The 26,535-nt window shown below is 51.8% G+C and overlaps 11 protein-coding genes across 11 annotated transcripts; 5 read left to right on the forward strand and 6 right to left on the reverse strand.

Annotated features, from left to right (window-relative positions):
- Positions 1–100: 100 nt before the first annotated feature.
- On the reverse strand, positions 101–3,300 carry JCM6883_000980 (uncharacterized protein; the record flags this gene model as incomplete). Its single annotated transcript, XM_076629988.1, has 7 exons — positions 101–482; positions 552–718; positions 783–1,222; positions 1,281–1,510; positions 1,578–1,669; positions 1,731–2,008; positions 2,073–3,300. The coding sequence occupies 7 exons, from the start codon at positions 3,298–3,300 to the stop codon at positions 101–103; spliced, it is 2,817 nt and encodes a 938-aa protein (XP_076490153.1).
- A 1,031-nt stretch (positions 3,301–4,331) lies between these two features.
- Positions 4,332–5,257, reverse strand: MRM2 (21S rRNA (uridine2791-2'-O) methyltransferase; the record flags this gene model as incomplete). Its single annotated transcript, XM_076629989.1, has 2 exons — positions 4,332–4,728; positions 4,806–5,257. 2 exons carry the CDS (start codon positions 5,255–5,257, stop codon positions 4,332–4,334), a joined length of 849 nt encoding a protein of 282 aa, XP_076490154.1.
- A 269-nt stretch (positions 5,258–5,526) lies between these two features.
- JCM6883_000982 (MBL fold metallo-hydrolase) lies at positions 5,527–7,246 on the reverse strand (the record flags this gene model as incomplete). The annotated part of the gene is made up of 7 exons (XM_076629990.1): positions 5,527–5,850; positions 5,929–6,278; positions 6,340–6,433; positions 6,495–6,527; positions 6,591–6,684; positions 6,751–6,857; positions 6,923–7,246. The coding sequence occupies 7 exons, from the start codon at positions 7,244–7,246 to the stop codon at positions 5,527–5,529; spliced, it is 1,326 nt and encodes a 441-aa protein (XP_076490155.1).
- A 724-nt stretch (positions 7,247–7,970) lies between these two features.
- Positions 7,971–12,899, forward strand: JCM6883_000983 (uncharacterized protein; the record flags this gene model as incomplete). Its single annotated transcript, XM_076629991.1, has 4 exons — positions 7,971–9,400; positions 9,467–9,773; positions 9,834–10,452; positions 10,513–12,899. The coding sequence occupies 4 exons, from the start codon at positions 7,971–7,973 to the stop codon at positions 12,897–12,899; spliced, it is 4,743 nt and encodes a 1,580-aa protein (XP_076490156.1).
- A 532-nt stretch (positions 12,900–13,431) lies between these two features.
- Positions 13,432–14,109, reverse strand: JCM6883_000984 (uncharacterized protein; the record flags this gene model as incomplete). The annotated part of the gene is made up of 3 exons (XM_076629992.1): positions 13,432–13,548; positions 13,673–13,819; positions 14,071–14,109. 3 exons carry the CDS (start codon positions 14,107–14,109, stop codon positions 13,432–13,434), a joined length of 303 nt encoding a protein of 100 aa, XP_076490157.1.
- Positions 14,110–14,500: 391 nt separating this feature from the next.
- Positions 14,501–17,109, reverse strand: JCM6883_000985 (GMC family oxidoreductase; the record flags this gene model as incomplete). Its single annotated transcript, XM_076629993.1, has 11 exons — positions 14,501–14,566; positions 14,627–14,911; positions 14,987–15,149; positions 15,220–15,443; positions 15,506–15,997; positions 16,057–16,387; positions 16,478–16,491; positions 16,563–16,578; positions 16,653–16,726; positions 16,815–16,846; positions 16,959–17,109. The coding sequence occupies 11 exons, from the start codon at positions 17,107–17,109 to the stop codon at positions 14,501–14,503; spliced, it is 1,848 nt and encodes a 615-aa protein (XP_076490158.1).
- A 970-nt stretch (positions 17,110–18,079) lies between these two features.
- JCM6883_000986 (uncharacterized protein) lies at positions 18,080–19,747 on the forward strand (the record flags this gene model as incomplete). Its single annotated transcript, XM_076629994.1, has 2 exons — positions 18,080–18,212; positions 18,537–19,747. 2 exons carry the CDS (start codon positions 18,080–18,082, stop codon positions 19,745–19,747), a joined length of 1,344 nt encoding a protein of 447 aa, XP_076490159.1.
- Positions 19,748–20,385: 638 nt separating this feature from the next.
- Positions 20,386–21,324, reverse strand: JCM6883_000987 (sorting nexin-3; the record flags this gene model as incomplete). Its single annotated transcript, XM_076629995.1, has 4 exons — positions 20,386–20,448; positions 20,526–20,747; positions 20,905–20,948; positions 21,027–21,324. The coding sequence occupies 4 exons, from the start codon at positions 21,322–21,324 to the stop codon at positions 20,386–20,388; spliced, it is 627 nt and encodes a 208-aa protein (XP_076490160.1).
- Positions 21,325–21,868: 544 nt separating this feature from the next.
- JCM6883_000988 (MBL fold metallo-hydrolase) lies at positions 21,869–23,387 on the forward strand (the record flags this gene model as incomplete). Its single annotated transcript, XM_076629996.1, has 6 exons — positions 21,869–22,104; positions 22,162–22,270; positions 22,326–22,356; positions 22,416–22,619; positions 22,682–22,778; positions 22,841–23,387. The coding sequence occupies 6 exons, from the start codon at positions 21,869–21,871 to the stop codon at positions 23,385–23,387; spliced, it is 1,224 nt and encodes a 407-aa protein (XP_076490161.1).
- Positions 23,388–23,874: 487 nt separating this feature from the next.
- On the forward strand, positions 23,875–24,643 carry JCM6883_000989 (uncharacterized protein; the record flags this gene model as incomplete). Its single annotated transcript, XM_076629997.1, has 3 exons — positions 23,875–23,995; positions 24,056–24,271; positions 24,339–24,643. 3 exons carry the CDS (start codon positions 23,875–23,877, stop codon positions 24,641–24,643), a joined length of 642 nt encoding a protein of 213 aa, XP_076490162.1.
- A 518-nt stretch (positions 24,644–25,161) lies between these two features.
- JCM6883_000990 (cytochrome b5 reductase family protein) lies at positions 25,162–26,315 on the forward strand (the record flags this gene model as incomplete). The annotated part of the gene is made up of 5 exons (XM_076629998.1): positions 25,162–25,264; positions 25,327–25,408; positions 25,476–25,629; positions 25,689–25,844; positions 25,929–26,315. 5 exons carry the CDS (start codon positions 25,162–25,164, stop codon positions 26,313–26,315), a joined length of 882 nt encoding a protein of 293 aa, XP_076490163.1.
- Positions 26,316–26,535: the final 220 nt, after the last annotated feature.

Below are 26,535 nucleotides of genomic sequence, written 5' to 3' on the forward strand. Positions count from 1 at the left end.
AGATGCTCGCTCTTTTCGATGTTACACGATCGGAGAAGCGCGGGGGGAGACGGAGAGAGGGGAGTTTCTTTCATAACACACAGTAAAGTACACAGAAAACTCAAAAAGCGGTCAAAGCTATTTCTTCCTCGAGCAACTTCGTACGGCTCTTTGTCATCTTCCTACGGTCCCTCAAGGCTTCTTCCACAGAGACACAAGTATCGTTCATCTCGGATGGTGCAGATTCCCCTTTGAGGTATCGAGCAAATTCGCGGAGCGGAGGATAAGGCGATGTGAGGGGGCAATCGACGCAGACGGGGAAGGCCGAAGGAGGCAGAGGCGGAGAAGTATTCGATGAGGACGACGAGGAAGAAGCGACGTGAGCCGGATGATAGGGAAGAGGAGTCGAGTAGCCGATGAAAGTCTTTGCCGAGTCGATGCCGCACGCTCTGCAGCGAAATTCAGGCTCCGTGACGCTGAGAGGCGGTTCAGCGACGAAGAATCTATCCACACAACGAAGGGTGAGAACTGAACAGTAATCTGAGACGCAGAGGGGGAAAGACTCGACGAACCTGTGCAAACCCCATTTCGCTGAAAGCTCTTTCGTAACAGTCGAATTTAACTCGAGAACGTCCCTCGCTCGCGTCGCAGCAACATGGAAGATACCGGCTCTGTAACTTCCGGGACCGCGCGAAAGGGACGGAGAAAGAAGGACTGATCCCAATTCCGATCCTTTGACCTGTGAAGGATGGTTCGAGCTCGTCAGCGAAAAACGCAGCTTCGAACGAGCGAGACCGCCATACTTGATGAGAAATTGAGAGCGTTACGTCTGCTGGCTCGGATTCGAGAACCAACATTTCGCGAAGACGATCTTGAGAATCGAGAAGTAACTTCGCTCGACCATAGTCCGGAGCACTGAGAGGACCGAAAAACTCTACCAGAGTAGCCCAATCGTGGAACTTGTTGTCGAAAGACGGTAGATCTTCTCCCCATCGAGCCATCTCGGACTTGAAAGCCTCCCAGGTTTGGAAGTCTTTGAGCGAGCTCGAAAAATTGACGTCGTGACTAGGGTAAGAATCGTCAGAAGAAGCACTTGGGAAGGGAACGTTTAGAAGCAGGTGGGCGCCATGGAGAAAGAGACGGAAAGGACTATTGGGATCGAAACGGTCGGAGAGGAGGAGTCGAATGCGAAGCGACTTGGCGAGTTCGAGGTACTCGGGGGAGAGAACATCGTTGAAGAGAGCTACATACTTCCATTCTGAACTCTTTGCTTTGTAGAGAAGACAGCGAAATAGACGGACCGGCATAGGTTGGATCGAGCTTGAGAAATCCGCGACGTTGCGGTACGTTCGAGGAGCGATACAGCTTCGAGGGCTGACGACTACCGATGATCAAGTTCTGAGAGTGACCTCGAGCTATGAGCGTTTCATTAACGGCAGCAGCGATCGGGTGGCCGAAACGAAGGGTTTGCGTGAGATGATAAACGTCTGCTCCGTCTAAACGAGTCCATCGATCGGTTGTTCCTTTGAATCTGAGCGCAATAATATATCAGTATCGACCGATCGATGATAGAGGAGGCTCGACAAGACTAGACTGACTGGTAAATCGATTGAAGAGGGTCTCCAACGAAGACGACTCTTCGGCTTTTGCTCAAGCTGAGACACAACTCAAGCTCGCATTCGCTGAAGTCCTGACATCGATGAAAGTCTGATCGTGAGCTATGCCTTCGAAAGAGGAAAGAGACGGCTCACCTGAGCTTCATCGACGATGACGAGGTTTCTGAGCGGCAGGACAATCTCCTCCGACGCCATGTCCAAGCTCGCTTTCTTCTTCATCGCCGAGAAGGGCATCGGTGCTGAAGAGTTGTCCATGTCGAGAACGAGGTCGGCCAATTGCTGAGCCTTTTCAACGAGCTCTTCGCGTGGAACCTGAACCGTGTGTTTCTGGTCGGCGAAACGAGTATGTTCGCGTCCGACTCGAGGGGCGGAAGAAGTGCACCAGATTTTGAAGACCGTGAGCACCCTTGAAACTGCGGAAGGATGTCATCGAGTGAGCTCGAGAGTTCCGCAAGGACGATTAATCGAGAAACTTACGATATTGTCGACTAGGCAAGGGCATCATTTCTCCAGCCATCGAATTGAGGTAGTACTTCTCCGTCCAATTCCCTCGAGACTTGAGGAGCTCTCCGACCGTTTCCCAATCGAGTTTCCGCAACACGCTGCGATTCTTGCCGATTTGCTTTTCAAACTTGACGAGGAATCGACCACCGTAACGACCGTAGAGAATCTTGTAAGCGAGACTATCGATCGTGCTCGTCTTCCCAAGAGTTTTCGCTTTGTGATTGAGTTCTTTGGCATGTCGTTTTGTCGAGACGAATCCAGAGAAAACATCCGAAGTTCCGAGTTCCTGACAGAGACCGAGGAACGCAGTCGTCTTTCCGGTGCCGGCATGCGCGATGAGAGTCGTGATTCCGGGAGTTTGAGGTGAATGGATGAACCTGAGTTGTTCCGGAGTTGCCTCGACGCTTTTTCCGTCGGCGAGTCGAATCAAACGTCGATCTGCTGGAGGGATCGTACCGTGAGAGTGATGCGATTTGTTGTGGTGAAGATGCTGGATGTGTAGCTGGAAGTCTCGACAAGCGATGGGTAGAGCACGAGCGTTCGGATCGAGCAAGTTTCCGAAAATTCTCGCTTCGAGGTCGCGGTAGTCGAGGAGAACGTACACGAGGTCGATCAGGGTGGAGAAATCGCTCTCAAGAGTCGAGAGAGTGTTGGTTTTGGGTCCAGAGAGTTGTCGAAGAAAGTATTGAACGGAAGTTGGGGAATTCGACGAAGAACAAGTTGCGACGCCCTCGACGAGCCTTTTGACGGTTTCCTTCCTCCTTTTCGCGGCATCTAACGAGTCGTCACTCCAGTATCTGAACTTGTCGACCATTTGTACCAACTCCGAACGCCAATCCTGTGCTTCTATCGCCGCATCGTCGAAACTCAAATTCTCTTTCTCCCGTTTCAAGATCTTGTATTCCGTCTCGATCTCTGCTCGTAGCACTTTCGTCTGGTTGATACTACGTGCGTTGTCGAGATCTTCGAGTAGACTAGAAGTGCAGGAGATTCGGTCCCGAAGTAGTTCGAGAGGAATGGGCGGAGAGTAGATCGGACGAGGCGAGATGTGGACGTATCGACTGTGTGGTAGAGTAGAAATTCGAGTGAGTTGGTGCGAGACGAGGTTAGGCCGATGCAGGATCGAGAAAGGCGGAGGAGGAGGAGAAGTCGAAAAGGGGAGGACACTCGGACGATAGCGACCGAGGATCCTCGAGAACATGGTGTCTGGTGACTTTGAGGCCTTACAGGTGCAGTGCGTCGAGCGAGAAGAAGAGGGAGAGGACAAAGGTTGATGAATGGGGGAAAAGGAGGCCTAAGCGGGAAAAGGAGAAACCGTTGCAACGTGTCGGTCCGCGGACCATTCGCGATAAGCTGTTGTTCGCAACAGCTCAGCGATTCAGACTCTACGTATGTACGTTGTATCAAGCGAAAGATCGAGGTAGAGTTTTCATTTCTTACTCGAATAACGAAAACCAACTCGTTACATCTAGTTACAACAATTACAAGTCAAACGACTGAGTCAGCTCCACATTCTCAAGAAACCATCTATAGTATCATTGTATGCCCCTGCTCCCCTCGCCAGGTATGAGCGAATCAGTCCAGTTCCCAAAACACGCTTTCGCGCGCAAATGGTCTTGTGTTAAAACGTATGAATCTTCAAGACAATCAAGTCATGCAGAGGTTGGTGATACGAAGAAGTGACATCATGCGACGTGGAGAAGGAGGGGACGAGGCAGAGGGCAGGAACAAGGGAACAAAGCGATTCGCGACTCACGAGAGAAAAATGGCCTGGATGCTTTATTCGTTCCATCCGCATCGAGCTTGGCGTGCCCACGATTTGAGCGATCCCACGAGGCGAGCAGCGGCGAAGCTTTGAACCAGCCAACCGGATCTTGAGACCTCAGAAGGTTGAGCCTTTGGCGACGTTTGATCTAGCGGAGACAATCAAGCTCGAGTTAGTCACGGGTCCCAAGTCAGACATGATCCATTGGTTCCTCCTCCACGAAGCTCTCGCTCCACATGCCCCCAATCGCGCGCGCGATCAAATCAGTCTGTGAATCTCGACGAAGTCGAGTCTTGTGTAGAAAAAATCAACTTTCTTCAGGACAATCAAGTCGTGCAGAGGTTGGTGATACTGAAGGATGACATCATTTGTACCGGACGATCGTGGGATACGGGCGCGAGAGCGAGAGTCGAGAAGGCGAACGAGAAGACTGAAATGGATAAAATTCGACTTACGGAATTCAACGTTCAGAAGTATAAGCTATCTTCCTCCGCTCCAGCACCCTTCGTCTCTTTCCGACTAGTATCCGCCCGAGCCTCCTCGACAGGCCATTCCTCCCTGGGTCTCAGTCCACCACAAACCAAGAACCCTTCCCTAGATTCTTTCCTACTACTCTCCGGTTTGATCCATCTCACCACTTCGAAATACTTCTTCAACCTTTCCGTGAACTCTTTCGTGTGATGCGAAGTGAAGTGTTTGACGACGAGTTGAGTTCGGGAAGAGGAAGGAGGAGCGGGAGAGAGATGTTGAAGCGCGAAAGAGAGGGCGGATTCGCAGAGAGTTAGGGAGAGGGCAGAGTCGCGTAAGGAGGAACCGGAGGTGTTGGCCATCATGTCGCTCAGCACGAGGTCGACTTGAGGATCCCTGAGAACGCGCGCAAAGAATCCATTTTCGTCAGCTTTTCGCAAATATCGACGAATATGTAGTCAGTCCGCACGTACGCTTGTCCAGTTATCTTCATCAGAGTCTTCCTGAGGTTCGCCTGCGTTCTCGGCTCGAGGAAATCCCCTTTCACGAACCCAATCCTCTGCGTATTCGCCGCAATCTTTGACAACTTGAGCGGTAACAGATCGACTCCCACAATAGTTCCCGTTCCCCTCAGTACCTCATCTGCGGCCTGAATCCATCCTCCCGGAGCTGCTCCTAAATCGACGATCGAAGTTCCAGGTTTGATCAAATCGAGTTTGTCGTGCAGTTCGAGCAGTTTGAATGCCGAGCGGGAGACGAAGGATTGGGAGGTTTGGCGTTGGCGCACGAAGGGATCGTTCTGTTGACGTTGGAGCCAGACGGAGGAGGAGGGAGATCGAGACGAGGAACGGCGAATTGAACCAATCGTGGAGCGAGCGCAGATGAGCCTCATGGAGAGGAGACTGTTGAATCTGATCGAACTCATGTCATGCTGACTCTGGTCGAAAAGCGAGGTGACGATGAAGACAAAAAGCTTCGAATTCTTGAATCCCTCGCTTCGCACAAAAACTGAGTCTCATCCGTGAGAACGACCACTCCATCCTGACGCTGCTACGATAATTCGAACGCAAGCCTCATCGTCATGTCAGCTTGCGCGGAGCAATAACGATTCAAAATGATCTATGCAATTCGAAGAATAAGCGCTCTAAGCTCTAAGCTATAAGCTCGCTCGTATGCTCTGTCTACACAGTCCCTCTACTGGTACTCATCATCCCCTGTCGTCCTTCCATCCCTCCCGACCGTAATAGTCATTCCATCGCAACTCGGTCTCACCCAAGGTCTCTCCCCTTTCCCCCAATTCGCCCCTCTCGCTTTCTCCCAATTCTCGACGACCTGTAATGCCCTTCGAGCGAAATTCGATGGATCTTCTTGCAAAGGATCGGGGTGACCGTTGTAGAGATCGTTGAATGTGGGAGCGTCTGTGGTGAGGGACCCGAACCCGGAGGTGGAATTGGGAGTCGAGAGAAGTTCACAGGCTTTTAGCCACGCGGTGTGAGAGGTTCGATGCCCGAATCCGATCTGTCGATCGACCGTGCCAACCTACATCAGTCCTCGTCTTGGTGGGAAAAGAGATGTAGCAGGGACGTGAAAACTGACGAGATAATTCCTCTTCGCTCCGAGTTTCCTAATAGTTTCCACGGCTTTTCCCAACCCATAATGACTCGTAAACTCCTCCAATCTCAAACAATCGACAATCAAAACCTGCAACTTCGGTTTCTTTCCCTCTCCCTCTCCCTCTTCCTCTCCATGTCCGTTCGATTCGAGTCCGTTCTCCTTGACTCCTGTGACGGAAGGAGAAGTTGGGAGATCGACATAGTGGGAGAGGGTACGATAGACGGAGGAAGGAACGGAGGATACGTCGGAAAGGTAGCAGATTTGTCGGTTGAAGAGGAAGCCCGAACAGAGGAACGGTTTTGGAGGAGTGGTGAAGAATTTCCCGTGCTCAACTGCGCATCAATCACGAGGCTGTATGAGTTCCGATCTTGGAGGGGTGACGAAGTAGCTTACCTGGGAGCGGCACAACTTGGATTCCGAAGAGGTCGAAAGGTGCGACGGGATCGATCACTCGCCATTCTAGAGCGGGAATGTCGCCTCCTCCAGTCTGGAGTACATTCGTCGAGTTAGTACCAAATGACGAGTGTCGAGCTGGGGGAAGAACTCACTGCTTTGCCCGTATTCGTCAGATAGGGAAAAGCCTGAACGTCAACGCGAAGTGATCAATAATGTCCTCCGTCGTGATACGCTGACACGAGACCTACCTGCGATACTCCGTCATAAGTTTCTTGTGTACAGTAGATCGGGATACTCGGTTGAATATGGCCTCGCAATGTCCAACCCCTCAAATCGTCGAGTCTGAAAAACTTCAATCTCGTCAACTTCGTTTCGCCCTCACATGAGTGACGGCGAGAGGAGACTGACCCGAGGATAGCGTCAGCGTGAGCATGAGTAAGTAACACAGCATCGATCTCCCTCAAGCCTTTCTTGGGCCACCATTCCAAAGCTCCTGAAAAGAAACTTTTGCCGCACTACCCTCGCTTCGTAACGTCAGCAACCATATTCTTTCGCTCTGCCGTAAGAAGATCATACTGACGTCTATTAGGACTGTCCTCTCTGTCCTTCCAGTCCCCGGTTGGGGAGGTGTAGGGATCCTCAACATTCCACTAATATTCCTCCTCTCATTCTTCCTGTATTCCGTCGCGTATTTCGGGTCGTCCTTGAGTAGAGTCGATCGACAACACCAACAACCTGATACTGGGTTCGTTAGACACCCGATCGAGGGGAGGGAAGACGAAGTTCCAGTTCCGAGAAGCAACAACGAGAGATCTTGGAGAGGTGGATGATCGGACTTCGAGTCGGACGCGATAGAAGTAGTTCGTAGCGTGTCTGCTATAGAGGATGTCGTGGAAACCGTCATTTCGAGTGTAGAGTCCAATGACAGAGGCGAAGAGTTCATTCTCTCGACTCCACTTCCATTACGTTTCTTCCCGATACAGCCGAGCAAACCTGAGAGCTGGCACATCTCAGCTAGCTATACACCCCGGCTTCTCTCCCCTTTCCTCTCTCCCCGGCCGGTTCTCTTTCCCCCATCCAGCCTTCCCCGTTCGGATTAATACGACTTGGAAGCAACTTTCGACGGAAGAGTTCAACACCTGTGAATATAGTATTACTTAGTTACAAACCGAACACGACCACGTAAGTCCCTCGACGTTAAAATCGCGCGGAAGAATCAACAAGCCGAGGAGGCAGGGAGATCTGGTTTGACTCGGGATAGCTCCAGATGGACACGGATAACGAGGTGGAACACGGTAGACAGCATATGACAGCTCTATGAATGGATCAGGACATCCAGCGAGGCGGAGAAGGACGGATCCGACTTAGTTTAGATCGCTCACCTCGCGGAACAGTTTTAGCGTCCAAACCGCGTCTCTCTCCTGTATGACTGAACTGAAGAGCTGACCACACCTTCTCGCGATACACAGCTTATACTTCCGAATATACCGACCGTGACGATTTGACACCTTGCCCCCAACTTCGAATCGACTTTAAAGGGTTCTCTCCCTCTCCCTCGTCTCTCTCCTCTCCTCTCTCTCCCCCCGCCTTCGGAGCCAACGGAGGGCGCATAAGCTGGAGTCGCTCTTATGCCACCCTCTCTTCGTACCCCTCAGCAGCAGAATTCGACTTCGACTCCATCCCCAAGTTCTCCCGCCGTTTCACTCCCTTCCTCTTCTTCTTCTCCTCGAGGTTCTCCCCGACTCGTTCATCCGATCTCTCCCCCTCAAACTTCGACCCCTCATGGACCTTTAGCTGGAGGAGTAGCAACGAGAATCGGTCGAGGTGGAAGAGGAAGAGGCGCATCTCCAGCTCGTGCAAGTTCAGTTCAATCTAGGAGGAGTGCGACGAGTTTAGGATTGGGAGTTCAATTCGCAAACATGAACGATTTGACTTCGAACTCAACGGGAGGAGGCGGAGGTTCCGGTTCTGGATCGAAATCCCCTTCTCCTTCGAGACCTTCACCTCCAATTTTATCTGCGACGACAACGACAACGACGACTCATTCTCGAAGATCCTCCTTACAAATCGTCAATGGACAACCTCCTACTCCCTCGACTCAGAATCCTCCTCGTCGACCTTCGCTCACTCACCTCGCATCGTTCCTGTCCGGAATCGAACATCACACTCGAGTTCGATCTCCTGGAGGTCGAGGAGTTTCTCGTTCAGCTTCCCGGTCCCAATCGAGAGCAGGAGCAGTCAGAAGGAGGTACCGAGGAGTAGGGAGTGATGGGAGTGAACTAGAGGGAGGGGATGAGAGTGAAGATGATCAACAACAGAGGAGGAGTCCACGAGGAGGGTTTTCGAGTGAAGACGAGTATTTACCGGAAGAGGACGAACCACCAGAGGAGGAGGAGGAGGAGGAGGAAGGGTTCATGTTTGGACCTCCTAGTCAAGGTAGTATGGCGAGTAGGAGGTTGAGGGCGAATTCTAGTCGAGCGAGTTCGATCCGGAGTAGGAGTCGAAGGTCGAGCGTTTCGAGGAGTGAACGAGAAGATGGGAGTCCTCATCCATTATTACACGAACTCGTCAGGGAGAACACGACGGGAGGAGTAGGACCGATCAATATCACGCCTCAAACTCCGAATTTGCAAGATGCCGCCTCCGCTCGAGCTTCGGAAATTTGGGAAGAAACGTTCGAAACGTACAAACCTTCAGTCTTGACCACTCCGACGACTCCTCGAATCGTACGACCGAATTATTCTTACGCCGACGACGAAGAACCGTTCCTCGATACTTCGGCACCGAATTCTCCGGCGATGCCTCAACGAAGAGGGAGAACTTATTCTTCTGCGACGACCGATTCGGCCGTTACTCAAGATTTGTCGACCGTCGAGGTATTCAGTGAAGGGGAACGGATCGGAGTCGACGTGTGGTTGGAAGGGAGAGGTGGATGGGTCAGAGATTGTTTCGGAGATAAGACGACGCTGGAACGAGATGGAAAAGGAATGGGGAACGGGTTGGACGGACCGAGGCAGTTGGAAGTCGAGAGACGGCTGGGAGAGGGTACCTACGCCATGTGAGTCGATTTCGCCAAAGTCAGAGCTTTCTTTTCGCAAAGCTGACTTCGGTCTTCGTTTCACAGCGTTTACTTGGTTCGAGAGATACTTTACGAACCCGATTTGACGGATGATCTACTCTCACCTATCGATCCCCTCGCCTCTTTCGAATTCGATTCACCTCACCCAAACGGAGGTGCACCAGAACGACCTCGACTGCATTCTTGGGCCTCTGAAGTGCTCACCCAACCTGAACCGACTTATGGAAGATACTACGCGCTCAAGTGTCTCTGCAAGAAGGATTTGACGGACGAGTTGATCGAAGTTCAAAGAGGGGAAGCGATTCTACATCGTGCATTGCCGAAACATGAGAATATCGTTCAACTCTACGGCGTGAGTCACGATTCCCCAATCTTTCTCACTTTAGGCGTCCGACTGACACTGTCTTTGTAGGCTTACGAAACGGACGACTGGCTCTTCCTCGTGCTCGAATACGTTCCGGGGAACGATCTCTTCTTCTGGCTCCTCGAATCCCAGAATTCCGGTACCGACCACCTCTACTCTCGAGCAACTTCCCCTTCGGGCGAACCCTATCATCAACGACGTCGTTCTCTCGAATACCAGATCAACCGGATTCAAGATTCGAGGGATTCCGACGACGACGATGACGAAGCGGACGACGGAGCTCTATCTCGTACGGTCACTGCCGACACACCCGCTCATCTCCTCATGGATCAGACCCCTCCTTCGCCCTCACTCCTCTCTTCCGCCGCGGCATTATCGAACGGCGATTCCCTCCTCTCGCGAAAACGACTTCGTCTCATCTCCCGAATGTTCTCTCAAATGTGTGACGCCGTTCAAGCTTGTCACGACGTTGGAATCGCTCATCGGGATATCAAACCGGAGAACTTTATCGTCGTCGATGGGAAAGGGGACAAGAGGAGGTGGGAAGCTACGGAAAATGCGAGAGAAAGGGGAGGGGTCGTCGTCAAGATTACGGATTGGGGTCTTGGAACGATGGAAGAAATGTGTGAGGACTTTGATTGCGGTAGTAAACCGTATATGGCCTATGGTGAGTCTATTCCTCATTGTTGTTCTCGTTTCTCGCTGACTCCCCTTGTTTTCGCTGTAGAATGTCGAAACAACTTGCGACCGACTTACGATCCTCGTCAAGCCGATGTCTGGTCTCTCGGACTCGTCCTCCTCAACTTGCTCTACCATCGCAACCCTTGGGCGGATCCCTCGCTCTCGGATCCAGATTTCTCGGAATACGTCGATTCTCCTATCGATTTCCTCAAAGAACGTTTCGAAGGGATCGGAGACGAAGTCGCATCCTTCCTAGCCGATCGTGTCTTCTGTGACGTTCTCGAAGTCGTCGATGGTCGAGAAAAGAAGAGGGTCAGCGCGGGAGAGTTCGGAAGATGGGGAATGAAACTAGTAGTCATGATGGGAGAGGGAGCTGGTGGATTCGGTGGAAACCCGATGTTCAACGGTCATCACTCTGCGTACAAACCCTCGCCCCTCGGAGTGGATGACTCGACTCCAAGTCCTCGACTCGATTTTTCGCCTGTCCCTTCGATGCCAATCACGATTGGATCCGCGGCATCGCCTTCGGTCCCTCCCGCCTCTTCACTGCTCTCGCAATTCGCTCCATCGACAATCAAGGCATCGAACATGCTCGACGAACTCCCCCGAGTCTCGGAGGAACCCGAACCTTCTTCCTTGACTCGTCCCGCCTATATCACTTCTCCGACTCAACTATCCGAAGATGACTCCCTACCTTCCCCAACCTTCTCCTCTCCGAATCCGACGTCTCAAGCCCTCGCGCCAGCGACGACCTCACCCGAATCGCTGTATTCTCCTCTTCCCTCTGCCGCCGCATCTCCAGATCGTGCTCTCGTACCTCAACGACATTCGATCACCTCGCCTCACGTCTCCGAAGGTAGTTTACCTCCACCTGTCGTACCCGCCGTCCCTCTCCCTTGGTCTGCCGCTTCCCCGTTCGCCGTTCCTCAAGCGAAATTTCCCGTTCCTCCATCTTCGCTCAAAGCTCTTCCTGCTACCTCTCCCTCGACTGCTACCGCTACTCCTTCAATCTCGAAATCGCCTTCACCCGCACCCCTCAGTCCCTCGATCTCGCTGCTGACTGCGACGAGGAACGATCTCGACGGACTCGCGCAAAAGACTCAACAACTCGATTTGCAAGAGAAGGGTACGGAACCACCAGCCTCACCCGAAGACGAGGCGAAATCGGGAGGAGAAGCCGAAACTACGGATGCTGGAGGAGCTACGAAAGGAGAAGACAAGGATGGGGAGAAAGCTCGTTCGAAACGAAGGAAACGAGGAGCGAGGAAGGAGAAACGAGCGGCGAAACAGGCAGCGCAAGGTGGAGACGTACTCGATGAGTTGGCCGCCGCTAGTCAAGACCTCGCGAGAGAATTGAGTGCAGCTTCGTCTCCGACTTCAACGTTTTCGAAATCTTCTGCTCGATCTCGACCATCGCATACTTCTCGCTCTCACGGTACTCAATCGACTTCGGCCCTCCAAACTTCCCTCTCGACCGATTCCGCTTCGACCTCGAACGCAGCAGCGAAGAAAGGAGGAATGTTTGGACGGTTAAAGACTCTCGTCAACGAAGGTAACCCGGATCTCGAGGCATTCAAACGCAAAATCGACGAACGGAATGCTTCGATCGGTGCTAAAGCCGACACTTACTCCGCGCCCGCGAAGATGCAAGGAGGTCGTCGACCACCTCTCGGAACTCCGATGTCGAGTCGAGGATCAGTTGGAACTGCGAGTTGGGGATCGAACTGGAGCGGAATCGAAGGAGGAGATGAAGCACCGCGAGGGCGAGGAGGAGCCGACAAGGACGATCACTGGAGGTCCGCGTCGAGTCGTCGCGAACGACTCAACGATCGTCGAACTCGCAACGTTCCGCCTGAATTCTCTTCATCGGTCGGATCGAACTCAACTCGCGGAACGAGCACGACGAATCCTCTCTCGAATTTCGACTCTTCTCGCAATCATACCCCGTTATCGAGCTTCTCGAGTATCGGCAGCGAGTCGATGATGGTCACTTCGAGTTCGATGTCAACCTCAACTTCGACGGTTCGAAATGATAGCGGCGAAACTTGGAGGAACAACAGCAGTCCCGCTTCTCCTCCTCGTCGACCTTACTCGAGCAGTCGTCCCTCTCGTGGATCAAACAATTCAATCGCGACCACAAAACCGAAACTCAAGGACGTCGCGATCGACACGAGCGATCTCGGAGGTTCTCTCCCCGCTCCTCCTCTCCCACCAGTCATCTCCGTTCCCGTTCAAACGAATCCTACCCCACCTGTCCTCGCACCTCCTCGTTCTCCCGCCTCGCAACCTCTACCCGCATCTCCATCTCCTACTCCACCTCCTGCTTCTCCCTCGATCACTTCCCCTCCGACACCGGGCAAAACCAACAAACTCGCGAAAATGCTCAATTCGATCTCTGTCTTCAATCGTCAACAAGGAAACACCACTCAATAGTGACTGCTCATCAGTGTGTGTGTGTTTTGTATCGAAATTCGAGTAACGAAACGGAATCCCCCTTTTCTCTTTTATTTTGTTTTCTTCCCTCTCTCCCTCCCTCTTCTTCCAACCTCACGCCTCTGAATAGTTCTAAGCTCAACTAGCATTGTAACCTCGCAATAACAATCATTAACTTGTATCGAAATCCTCTCTGGTCTCGCGACTTCTGGTTTCGTGCTAGAGAGTACTACTGTTTTTTCTTCCTCTTTTGTTTCAAAAGAACGATCGAAAAGCTGCTAACCACGCATATACACAAAGAGGTGAAAAGTAACGACGAAAGGCTCGAAACGCGAGGGAGGGGGCAAAGGGGTATGGATAAGAGAGAAAGGTTCACGAAGTTGAGAAATTATTTGAACAGGGTAAGATTGCGAGAGGTGAAGTCTTAGTTCTTCTTGTTCTCACCGACTTGATGGGTTCGGTTTGAAGGGTCCATTCCCTATAGAGAGGTCAGAAATGGGAAGAGTAGACGAAAACAAGATAGTCAGTTTTACTACGACTCGGAGGAAGAGGAAACGAGAGACATGCGTACAGCAGCTTTTTGACCAGCTTCAGTTTTGGGAGTAGTGGCAGCAGCCATGTTCTGAGTTGCGGACGTTGGGGGAGTAGCCTAATTACACAGAGAGAGAGGAAAAGGAACAAAGAGAGAGAGAGAGAGGGAGCGACAGATTAGTTTTCGAATTTTCCATCTCGCAAGAATCTACATTTCGTAAGTATGGAGTAATTCTACGTACTCCTACCCCGACGAAGTAACCACCAGCGAGAACGGCAACGGCGGCCGCGATGAAAATAGGGGTCTTTGAGGGACCTCGCTCTCGGTTGACGGGTTCAGGTCCGGCAGGTCCTCCTTGAGCGTATGATCGAGCAAGGCGAGGGGTTTGCTACATGTCGAATCACAGGAACGTAGACGAGAGTCGAGAGATGGGCGAGTCGGAAGGAGTTTGAATCATGACGGAGGTTGGAGAGGAAAGTGAACGAAATGTCAGCGAAACGAACTGAAGCAGCTGGATCGAGTTAGAAGAGACTCACAGCAACGCGGGGGGCCTGATAGAGTCGCGAATGAGCAAGTAGATCGGACGTGATCAGCGACCGATGACTGAATGAAACCAACGAAAAGGGAGATGAAGCTCACGACGAATCGGGAAGAAGCACGGGCAGATTGAGCGAACATGTTGTAAGAGTAGGTAATTGGTGTTGTGTTTGAGACGTATAGGAGCAAGTTGTTGGAATGAGGAGAAGAGAATCTCGCTCGCCTAAAACTCTCCCCTCTTCGTCGTTCGAATGACGTAGGAGGTTTTTCTCCTCTCCTTTTTCCATTAAGCTACTGTACTTTCGATTGAGGTAAATACTGTAAGCAAAGTGTATTGCACAAATGAACGAAAGAACTAACAGACGCAACAAACGAGAGAGAGAAAGGAAAAGAGAAAGCGAATTGAACGGTCCGGAAAGTGATTGCGAAACTAAAGCCCAGAATAGACGAGGGAGATACGAACGAATAAGATAAGTATACAGAAAGCCGAGAGCATCGAGGTAGACGAAGAGACGGAGGAGATCGAGGGAAGTTAAGCTGAGATTTCAGCTTTGAGCATGTCGGCGAATTTTTCTGCGACAGCAACCACCGCTGCCACCTGCATGCAGCATACCCGTCAGTGATCGTGTAGCGAAGGTGAAGAGCGATGAGTACTTACTGGGTGACCACTGACGCTCTCGGGGAAAACCGACGCATCGCAAACCCTCAATCCCTTGATCCCCTTCACTAGTAGATTCTCATCTACTACACGACCAATCGCGCAGGTAGACATCGGGTGATAGATAGTCTCGGCTTGTTGACGGATGTGAGCGATCAACTCGGAATCACTCGCTTCGAGGAATTGAGCGCGGGACATCTTGGGGACGACGGGATCGGAGAGGTATTCCGTAAGCGGTGCGAGTTGGTACATTCGTCGAATGAGGTGGAATCCGGCGAGAACGACCTGGATAAACAACGGTAGAGTGTGTCAGTTGCAATACAGAATCGAAAGAAACCCGAGCCTGAGGGAGGTATTCACCTTGAGATCACGCTCGTCGGCAAAGTAGTTGGGGTCGATCAAGGGCTTGTCGAAAGTCGAGCCAGACTTGATCGTGACGGTACCTCGGGAGTAGGGACGAAGGACAGTCGAGGCTAGCGTGAAGTAGTCAGACGAAGGGTTCGGAGGCGCTTCCAACGCGTGACTGTTTTACGAAAACCTCGCTGTCAGTTTCAGAGCAAGGAGAGATGCAGACGAAGCGTGGGAGAACATACTGAGCGTAATAGAGAGGAGCGCAGATAATCTCGAGATCGGGACTCGTTTCTCCAGAAGCATTGAGTGCGTCGGCGCTGACAATTCCGGTGTTCAAGCCTTGACCGGCGGGGGAGACGGTTCCGTCGGCTTCGATGTCGGATGATCGGAGGAAAGCGCCAGCTTCTGCGAGATTCGTGGCGAGAGCTCCCTTTCCGTCGTACATCCATCTCGCGAGAGCAGGAAGCTACGAGTGAAGATGTATCAGCTTCAGTGTCGCTCAAACCTGAAAGGGAGGAAATGACTGACAGTCTTGACAGGGTTCGTGAGGTACTGAAGAGAGGTACCTCGCTTGGCTTCGAAAGTCGAAATAGCGAGAACGTGATCCCTTAAGTTCTCACCGACTTCGTTCACGGCGACCTTTTGTTGAACTCCAGCTTTGTCGAGCGTCTCCTTGCGACCGATACCGCTGCAGAGGAGAAGTTGAGGAGAACCAAACGAACCGAGCGCGAGGAGGACGTCTTTCTTCGCGAAAGCGTGGTATCGTTCCGAGGAAGCATCGTCAGTTTGAGCGAGTTCGACTCCGACACACTTCGAGTTGTCTTCAGAGAGGAGGAGTTTCGTGACGGTAGTACCGGTTAAGATCGAGAGGTTGGGACGGTTGAAAACTTTCTTGGGGAGGTACGCGGCCGAGGTCGAACTCCTTTGACCGGTCGAGTCGATGATGGCTTGGAAACGAGTGATTCCAGTCGTGTTCGTCTCGATGTTGAGATCGGCGTTGGCGGGAACACCAGCAGCGACCTAGCAAGAAAAGCTTTAGCCAGCGAAACAGAAGAGAGTTAGTAAGAAGAAAGGCTCACGGCGGCTTCCATGTATGCGGCAGTAATCTCGTTCGTAGGAGGGTAAGACGTTTGCCATTCTCCACCCTTTCCTCGCTTCGATTGATCGATTTGGTGTTGAGCGTTGGGAGTGTAGTTCTCGGATTTGGCAAAGTACGGCTTCAAGTCTTTCCACGCCCAACCCTTCGCTCCGAGCTTCTCCCAGAGGTCGTAGTCGGAAGGAGAGCAGTGTTGGTAACATTGAGCGTTGATGGAAGAACTACCTCCGATCATTTTTCCTCGAGGTTGGTACAAAACTCGGTTGTCGCAGTGCTTTTGTTCAACCGTTTCAAAGTTCCATTCTGCCGGGGTTCTATCAGTGTGGTATTGTGTCAGCTCGAGGTAATATCGCTTTCACTTGAAAGTGAGGGGAGGGGAACTAGGCAAAGAAAGCAAGACTCACTTCCAGAGGTTACCCTATAAGCGATTCAGCAGAAAGGGATACCGTCAGCGACGAGAAGAAGAAGATAAAGAGAGTGAAGGCTAACCCATCCTGCGGGAATCCTATGCGAGAGAGGTCGAGGGTTAGCATCTCTAGAAAACGGAACATGGGCCTCAGCGAACGAAATCGAGCTTACCTCGAGAAAATCTGCTTTTGATCGCTCTCTCCGGCTTCAATCATGAGAACCTTGACGTTTGGGTCTTCAGTGAGCTGCAACATCGTTGAAAGAGCGTGGCATCGTCAGTTTCCGGCTTGGGAGACAACAACGAGAACATCAGAGGAATGAGCGGAAACTTACACGCGATGCAAGGACACATCCCGCCGTTCCTCCTACACGATCACACGAGATACTACTGGTCAGTACGCTCGTTCAACCGTTGCAATATTTCTTCCCGAAGAGTGGGGAAGGTAAGTCTCTTTGAACGGCAGGAGAGAGACTCACCACCAGCAATCACGTAGTCATACTCCTTCCTCGACCCAGCTCCGGCGGTAGCTACTCCCGGGACGGACGAAGGGTCGGAGGTCGGGAGTGTCGCGGCGTCGCAGAAGAGAGAGGGTTTCGAGAATCCAGCGTATTTGTGAGAGGTAAACATCGCTTAGTATACTGTAAGGCGGAAGGGAGGAAGTAAGGTAAAGGGAAGAGAGAGACGAAAGGGAGAGAGAGAGTCGGGGAGGAAGAAAGGTCATACCAAACGGTCGTGGAAGAATCTTGCAGGAACCGACTGCTTCTATGCATGAATTCAAAGCGAGGAAGAAGGTGACTGTTGTACGAACTTCATTCAAAGGAGAGGCGAACAGGGGGAGCTGGCTCGAGCAAAGCGCCGAGTTCGAAAAGGAAGAAGGGAGGAAGAAAGCTTTGTCCGGGGACGAATTCAGCGCACGAACCTCGAATTAACATTGTCGATTGTCGGTTATGTTTCGCCCGGCGCCGTGAATCGCAAATCGCAACGAGGTAAACGCGCAAACGAGGGAAGAAGAAAGGGTTGACCGTGCGAGGGAATTTGAGAAGGGAGTTACCCTCGCCTGTAGGGCTTTGGGTACAGTAGTACTGTCGAGGCATATTGAAGGAATCAGTCAATACAAGTCAAGTAAGGGAGAAAACTCTGACTCGAGGCATGAACAAAGGAGCTCACTCGAAAGGTTAAAACGAAGTCGCGTCGACTGCCAGCTGAAAGGGAGGGTTTCAAGGTCTACAGTTTGCTTACATAAGAGCAGCTCTCCAAAATTCGAACATAAGAGGACGCGCGGGCGAGGTTGCCGATTCGAGTCCAAGTGGAAGAAGGCGAGAAGAAGTCTTCCCTCGACGACGACTAGAGAGCCTTCGTACCGTACTCGCTGCCTAGCTGGCTCAGTACACCTGCAAATGTTAGACTGTAGCAATGGATCGAAAGAGAGCGAGTTTCACAGAGAGAGAGAGCTGAAAAAAACAAAGGTCGTCAGAATCCGTTTCACTCAACTCCGCCCCTACCTCCTTCTCTCCCCCAGCGCTCTACTCACCCCATACACTCGTTAATCAACCCAGGCTCTATTCACTTAGATCCTTCACCCCGAACCCTCCTCGTCATGGTCGCCTCCTCTTCCTCGAACCGTCCTCGTAGTTGGACCAGCAAACTCGTTCTAACAGCGGGCTTGTTCGCTTCGACAACTCAACTCGCTGCAGCCCAGTCATACTCTAGTTCAACAGCACAAGTGTCTGGTAAGTCTACAGTCTTTTCAAGGGGTTTGCTCGACGATGAAAGGGGAGTAGGCGCGTGCTGTTTTCCCCGATCGTCTCGATCGAGGTCAAGAGCGTCAAAGAGGTGGTTGAGGATGTGCAGACAGTTACAGAGATTAGTTATATGGTATTGTCCAAGGCATAGAGGGCCAGAAACGACGAAAGATTATCGATCAACTTGATCTCGAGGAGGGCGATTTGAAAAGTGGCCGATCTCAATCTTTGGACACAGGCGTGGATACAAGGGAATAGAGGACGTTGTGTAGGACAGAGAGAGACTGACCCGACTTTGTTTCCCGATTGCAGGTTCGACAAACACTTCAAGTTCGGCCCCAGCGAATTCTTCCTCTTCCGCTTCAACTTCGACTTCGACTTCGACAAATCCTCTCATCCCCAACTCGATCTCTCCTAGATGTCACTCCTTCCTCGCTTCCTTGAACGGCGACTCTCACATCTCTTCCTGCACCGCTCCCCTCCTCACCGCACTCGAATCCTTCCAACCTTCCTCTTCCCTCGACTCGTACACTCCCTCCTCCTCTTCAGCCGTCGCTGAAACCCTCGCATCTTTCTGCGCTGCCCCTTCATGTGACGACTCGAAGATCCGAAGCCTCTTGAATCAGTTCAACGGAAACTGCTCGACTGAACTTCAAGCTGGAAACGACGTCGTACTCGGAAGTTACGACTCGCTCTACATCTTGACGCCCCTTAAGCAGTCGATTTGTGAACAAGATGGGGCTGGAGGATACTGCCTGATCGATATCGCAAAGGGCGACGTACCGAGCTCGAGCTCTTCGACTGCGATCGCTTCTTCAAACTCTTCCTCCCAGACCTCATCCGAATCCCCTATCGCCTCTCCTTCTCCTTCGGCCCTCGCCGTCAACTCGACTGGATCCGACAAATTCGTCATGCTCGCCGCATCAACGCCAAGTTCGATCGAAGCTCCCGCTCCTCCTTCGCTCTACATTCAGATCACGAACGTCGCAAAGAGGTTGATGAGGCGTCAACAAGCTGCGGCGGAATCTTGGTCGTCGTCCTCCTCGTACATGGCCTCTGCCTCAGCTCAAGCTTCCCCTTCTGCATCCGCATCTGGAAACTCTTCTTCCTCGTCGAACTCGACCACCGCATCATCATCGACGACGTTCAAACTTCCTTCCCTCCTCCCCAACTCTCAAACTTACCGATCAATGTCCCTCCCTTTCCTCTTCCTCTCTTCTTCGCTCCCTTCGACGACTCTCTGCACTCCTTGCACGAAGCAAATCCTCACGAACTACATCTCGTTCGAATCTCGTCAACCCTACGCTCTCGGTCTCGCCAACTCCCCTATCCTCGGAGGTCAAGGTGAATTGTGGCAAGGAACTGGAGAGAAGTGTGGAGCGGGTTTCCTCACAAACATTATGCAAATGAGTGGCCAGCAGGAGTTGACCGGTGCCGCTTCTTCGTTGACTAGTGGAGGAGGAATCACCCTCGGAGCAGTTGCCGTCGCCGGAGTCGTCAGTTGGTTCACTTTGATGGTTTAAAGTGTTCCTCTCTATCTCTCGACCATGGACCATTCACAAACTCCTCGACAACCCAAAGATACCCACTTCGCCCTTCCTTATTCTCTTTCTCGCCTTCACTGATCGTATTTTCATATTCTCTCTACTTGTTCTCATCTCGCTCTCTCCTCTGTTTCGATACCCATCTCTCGACGAGCTTTCCCCTTTCCTTCTTAGCCCTCTTTGACCTCGCTTGTTTCCCCTTATATACTCCTTATCTTTACTCGACGCACTCCCCACCGTCCCATCTATTCTCCCTCTTTCCTCCTCTCTGAGCGCTTTGTGGCGATCGAGATATTTTGTGTTTTCGTTCTTGAAACTATTTTTTGCGTTCAAGCCTAATTTTTGGCTCAAATGCCTCCGCAACCTGCCGCTCATCTCTCAGCGTCTTTGAGAGAAAAGTCTTGGTAGCAGATCGCGAGCCACCTCCACGAAAAGCTCTCTGCGGGTTGAGGCTTTCGAGCGTCAAGGAACAGCAGCAGTGCCCTCAAATAGAAGAATAGAGGAACTCGAGTTTCGGATCATAGTATACAAGGAATACTGGCGACAGTACGACGAAAGAAAGCAACAGGGACGAGAAACGAAACGGAAGGGAGAAAGCAGAGAACGAAAGGGGTCATTCAGTAGTGAGAAGGGCTCCAGCTCGGGTCTTGCAAGAAGGGACACAGTACTTTCGATCCAGTCTGGAGATATACACAACGTCGAGGTCAGCTCAGCCCTTCTCGGAGCATGTGCTCAAAAGCGAAAGAGGGAAACTCGCCTGTAGTAGAGGATGACCCGCGACAACTTGCAAGAACCTCTCCAACCCTTCTCGTCTTTGCTCGACTACTTCTTCAGTGAATCGACCGCTGAAGACCTTGCCAGGTAGAGGTGGAATGGTCACGCGAGTCGATTCCCGTTCGAGGAGATCTCGGAACGCTTCGAAATCGGAATATCGACGACGGACGGAAGAGTAGCGGAGTCGGAAGGCTGGGATATTCGTCTGGGTGAGCAAGGGAGGGAGGATCGAGAAGAGGTGAGGGATGGATCGAAAGGAAAAGGAACGCAAGTTGATGAAAAAAGGAGTTGGAATCGTCGACAATGTCAGTCTTCTCAGCATCTGCAACGCTTCAGAGCAGGAAGTAGGTCGATCAACTCACTCTGCATACAATCTCGTAATCCGTGTACATCTTGCGACCGAATTCTGTGAGCGCCGCCAGCAAGATGAACGAAATTGTCAGCTCAATCTCAACCAAGCTCGCGATTCATTTAGATAACTCACCTTGTGTCCTCGGATCTCTCACTTCGATCTCCAATCCGTTCTCAGGTGCCTCGTAGAGCACTTCTGTCGTTGAACCTCCATCTTGTTTCGACCCCGTTGCGACTTCTTTCCCGCTACCATTCTCATAGGTCGAGTTTGTAAAGCTAGAGGAAGAGAGTGGACGTCCTCCGAGGGATGCGTTGAGTTGGGAGAGTGGTTGATCAGTTACGTAGGGAGATGAGCGAGAGGGAGACGATAGAGAGGTCGAGGGGAACGAGGAGAACGCCCGATGGGAAGCTGGCGATGACGGTGACTGCATCGTATAGATCGATCAGGCAGCAGTAGGTTGGTGATGAAGGGAAAGGGCGTCGAGCCGAGGTCGTCTCTCTCCTTCTGTCTTTACCGCCCCTCTTTTCGGTACCGATTCTCAGGAGATGCTACAGAACTACAAGCTCGGCAGACTATCATGCGAAGTCCTCGAAGTGCCCCCTTGTCGCCGGCTCAGGTCTCTCCCCATTCTCAGGCTTCGAGCGACCTCTTCAACTCTTTCCATGTTACGGTGTTGTACTGAGATCTGTTCGTAAGGTTTCCGTGGTACGTAGTAAGATAGGACGAGTTGTTGTAAGCAAGCTTGATCCGATCCTTCTCCCTAGGATCCGGTTGCCGCTCGACTTTCGCAAGATTGGCTGTTCCTCTAGGCTCGGTGTCATACAATCATCGTAGCTGGTGTCGCAGAAGAGACTTTATCGTCGGCGTCGAAAGAGCGCACAGGCCTTCCGAGGAGGACGCCCGGACTTTTCGAGGGTCTTTCCTCGTCAAGCTCGCGCACCTCGCGCTCCATTCCCGTCTCATTCGATCCTCAAATGGCAGACTCGCGCTTCACATCGACTACTATCGATCGCTCGAAACCGCTCTCGTTCTTGATCCTGGGTTCTGGAGGATCAGCTGCAGTTCCCGTCATCTCTTGCGTGACGGACCTCGCCAATGTATGCGCATGTTGCAAGGATACGATAGCTTCAGGAAGTGGGGAACATTCAAAGAACAAACGAGGGAACACGGGAGGAGTATTGAGAATCCCACAGATCGGGGGAGGCGAAGCGTGAGTGTTTTTCCCTCGAAATTCTCTTACATAGAGGCTCACGAATCTACCTTGCAGTACTATTCTCGTCGATTGTGGTAAAACTTTCAGGGAACAAGCACTGAGGTACTTCCCGGACAAGGGGTTGAGGAGGATCGATGCCTGCATTCTAACGCATCATCATGCCGTGAGTCCCTTCGTGCTCTGCCAAATTGGAAAAGAGCTCACTCTTCCCTTCATAGGACGCAACTGATGGACTCGACGATCTGCGAGGTAAGTGCCATCCTCCGGTCTGAGTTGCACGGCGCTGATACTCTCCTCGAGCACCAAAGCTTGGACGAACAAAGCGATCATCGAGAAGACGATTCCCGTTTACTGCAGTCAAACTACTTACGACTTTATCTCCGCTTCGTTCCCCTACATGATGTCTAAGAAAGCCTCGAGTGGTGGTGGAAGCGTTCCTTCGTTTCAATGGCACATTCTTCCGGAAGATCAAGATTGGGAAATTTGCGGCGTCACGATCACTCCTCTACCTGGTGAGTCGCTTGTTTGCTATCAAGATACGAACATGCTATCTGACACTTATCTTCCTGAACAGTCCATCACGGAGTCTATTTCGATAAGATTCCTCGAGAACCTTTGATCTGTCTCGGATTCCTCTTTGACTCGTCACTATTGTACATGTCAGATGTCAGGTGAGCGCATCTCACCCTTGAATACCTCGTGTCTCTCACGAAGTTGACCTTACTCTCCTTAGCTTCATATCTGAGGAAATTTGGACTCGACTCTCTCGCAAACTCTCGCTCCCCTCTCCGACCGGTTCCTACGACAACAAGGACCTTCCTCGACTGCAAGGTCTCGTTATAGATGTCAGCGGGCTTCGAGCGGGTCCGTCTCACTTCGGATTGCCCCAAGCTATAGAAGCTAGTCGTCGACTCGGAGCTCGCAAATCCTACTTCACCGATATCTCGCATCGACACTCTCACGAATCCTACCTCGCCTTCTCTCTCGCGTTCGAGAAGCACGCTTACTCGACCGAGGCGAAGAAGCAAGGACTTGACCAGCATGATCCACCTCCTCTCTGGAAAGTCCGTCGACCCGAAGGAGGAAACGAACAACCTCCTTTCGAGCACGTCTACGAAGGGATCGATTTCCGGGTAGAAGACCTCGAGTTGTACACGGAGAGGGCACTCGAAGCGGTGGAAGGTTGGGCAGGAGGAGTCGGGCCTGGTTCTTGGACAAGACCTGCGAGGGATGGGATGACGATCTGCTGGCAGCGCAGTGATAGTTCGAGCGACTGGTAGAATGGAAGAGTTTGGGACGACGAGTATCACTAGCGATTGTGTACATGGAGTGTAGCATCGGGAAGCCGTTTGTTCGTTTCGCAAATCTCTGTTTCTTGTACTCTCTCTTTCGTTTTCTTTCGCTCGTTCCCACTTTTTCGGGGCGATCCGGACATGGCATCCCGTATGACGTGCTACGAGTAACGCAAGTGCCCCGATCCGTACCTCTGGTGATGTCCAGTCAGCAGACGGTGATGCGCGAGGCCAAAGTTTTGCTCGACCGTTATCTCTCTTTCTCTCACACCCTTTCATTGTGCTCTCTCGCACTGATGAGTACACGACCCCCTCAAGACGCAGCCGATAGCAGATTGAGTGAGGGAGAAGCAGGGAAGAAGCTTGAGCAAGGAATTCGCGGCGTCGTAAGTCGCGAGTCGCTCATTGTCTTGCTCAATTGATGAGATTGATTGTAGTCTTCTCTCAACAGCCAAACTACGAACACCTTCTCCTCATGTTCAACGAAGGTCTTCGTCACCTTGTCAGAAAATGGTATCCCTTCGCGACTCCCAAGGTGTGCGATTACGAGCCGAAGGATTTCCACTACGTCGGACAAGGTACCCATGTCAGTAACCGTGAGTGTTTCATTCGTTGCCATCGAATTCGAACGGACGGGCTCATCTGCGCTTGGACAGGTCGCGAATCGCTCTTGTGGAAATTTCAAGTTCCGGCAGTTCGTCTGCCTGCCAGTTGGGGACACCCGAGTCTAGGGAACATCGCCGAGATGCAGTGGATCCTACGACCCGCTGCCGCCTTCACCGTCATCGCAGGTCCTATCGCACTTCGCACGGAAGATCCCTCGCGTCCGCTCGTCAAGACTTTCGGTCCACCAGCTCGAACGTTCGCTCACAGTGAGTCCGGTGGCAGAGATGATAACTCAGGAAAAGGGATGTCACTGACCGTGCATGTGCGATTCAGTGCATCATTTCGATGTCTACTACGACCTTTCGGACGAACGGAAAGAATGGATCTCCTTTTCTCAAGTGAACCAGTTCGCGAATTGTCAATTCGACAATCACGAAAGGATCAAATTCCTCGTTCAACATTCGTATACAGTCCCTAATCGTCGTCGATCTCTTGAGCATCTCACGAATTACTTCGAGATTGACTTTGTGCTCCCCTCGCACCTCCCGTCTCCTTCCCCGTTCACTCCTACGGCTCGTCCTGGATCTTCGTCTTCTCCTCAGACAGTCGTAACGAACCAATCCGGAATGTCGTCTTGATTTTGCACTATATTTCGTATAATCGCTTGTTCCGTGTCCTCGCTCGTCCCCTGTAGGTTCTGTCTTTAGATCCTTGTGAACAAGTTCGTACTGAGTGCGACCCTGGTAAAGTCGGAGAGAGCCAAACGGAACAGGGTTGAGCGAGAGGGGCTGTTATGAGCCGGCGGCAGACCAAGCTCCGAAAGCCGCGCTGTTAATTTCGTTCTCCAGCGATCGAGGGCCGTGTTGCTCTATGAATTCTCCTGCCGTGACCCTTAGTCGAGGTCGATCGTACAAAGTTGTTCTGGCGGAGGACAGTGAGTGGGAATCAAATTGTTGAGCGATTTCGGAGGCTGTCTGGGGGTATATGATGTTGCGCGACCTGGGCGCTACATTCGTGAACTGAGATCGATGGTCAGGTAGACTGAACTAGCGATTACGTGGCGAGGCGTTGAAGAAGGGAAGAAACCATCGGCGACCTCGAATTCAGCTTCCTCTTCTCCCCATCCCAAGCCGACTTACCTTACTCGCGATCAACCATGTCAGAACTGTGGAACACCCTCGAACAGCCTTATCAGCTAGCGATCACGGCCGCGATCGGACTCGCCCTCCTCATCGTCGTCTTTGTTCAATTCCAACCCAGTGAGTTCTCCCCTTCCCTCTTCGCGCTGGACTGTACTGACTCACCCGGATCGGCTTTACAGAGGCTAAGCCTGCATTAGATGCGAAAGAATGGCAAAAGTTCAAGCTCGTGGATAAGATTGTCGTTTCTCCCAACACCGCAATGTCAGTTCATCTTTCTCTGTCCCTCTCTCGCTGGATGGTTGTAGCTGACCTCGAGTCACTGCTTTAGCTACCGATTCGCGCTCAAACGCGGCGAGAGGCTCGGATTGCCTATCGGTCAACACGTTTCGGTTTCCGCAGAGATCGGAGGCAAATTGATCCAAAGAAGTTACACCCCTACTTCCTCTGATGATGATCTAGGTCACTTTGATTTGCTCGTAAAGGTGAGATGCTTCCTCCATGGCGCGATCGACCGAAAACTCACAGCTCGATCTTCGCGCAGAGCTACCCGACTGGAAACATCTCGAAGCACTTTGGTGAACTTCGAGTAGGAGATTTCTTGAGTGTCAAGGGTCCCAAGGGTCAAATGAAGTACTCTCCCGACTATGCCACCAAGATTGGAATGATCGCTGGTGGAACTGGTATCACTCCCATGCTCGTAAGTTTTCTCGCAAATTCCCTCGACGCTTTCTATTTTCCCTTCGACGCGAGCTGATGGGAGTTTCCGGAGTCTGGTCGACAGCAAATCATTCGAGCTGCTATGAAGAACCCCCTCGATACTACCAAGATCTCTTTGGTCTACGCCAATGTCAACCCTTCCGACATTCTCCTCAAATCCGAACTCGATTCCCTCGCGGCAGCTCACCCCGAACGATTCTCTGTCTTCTACGTACTCAACAACCCTCCTTCGGGCTGGACTGGAGGAGAAGGATTCGTTACGAAGGAAATGATCGAGAAGCACTTGCCCGAACCCGTCAAGGAGGAAGATTCTCTCGCGAAAGGCGACAACCGAATGTTGATGTGCGGTCCTCCTCCGATGATCAACGCGATGAAGGGTCACTTGAAGGCTTTGGGCTGGCCTGAACCTCGAACTATCAGTAAGATGGAGGACAAGGTCTTCTGCTTCTAAGGAGCTTTCCGAAAAATGTAAAGAATCGTCCCTTCTCCGTCGACTCTTCTCCGTTCTTGCTCGCTGACCACTATACGTTCAGAAAACAGCCTATAAAGCGGCAGAGGGTGAAGGGAGGATACATTTTATGGAGTTATACTGAAAAACCCCCTAATTTCCTGACGTTCTTTTCGTTGCGCGAATCTGAGCGTTCTGTCCCGAGCTCTCTCCGCGTCACGAG

The sequence above is a fragment of the Sporobolomyces salmoneus genome (assembly GCF_050403485.1).
Source record: "Sporobolomyces salmoneus JCM6883 DNA, S_salmoneus_JCM6883_v1_ctg7, whole genome shotgun sequence".
Lineage (NCBI taxonomy): Eukaryota > Fungi > Basidiomycota > Microbotryomycetes > Sporidiobolales > Sporidiobolaceae > Sporobolomyces > Sporobolomyces salmoneus.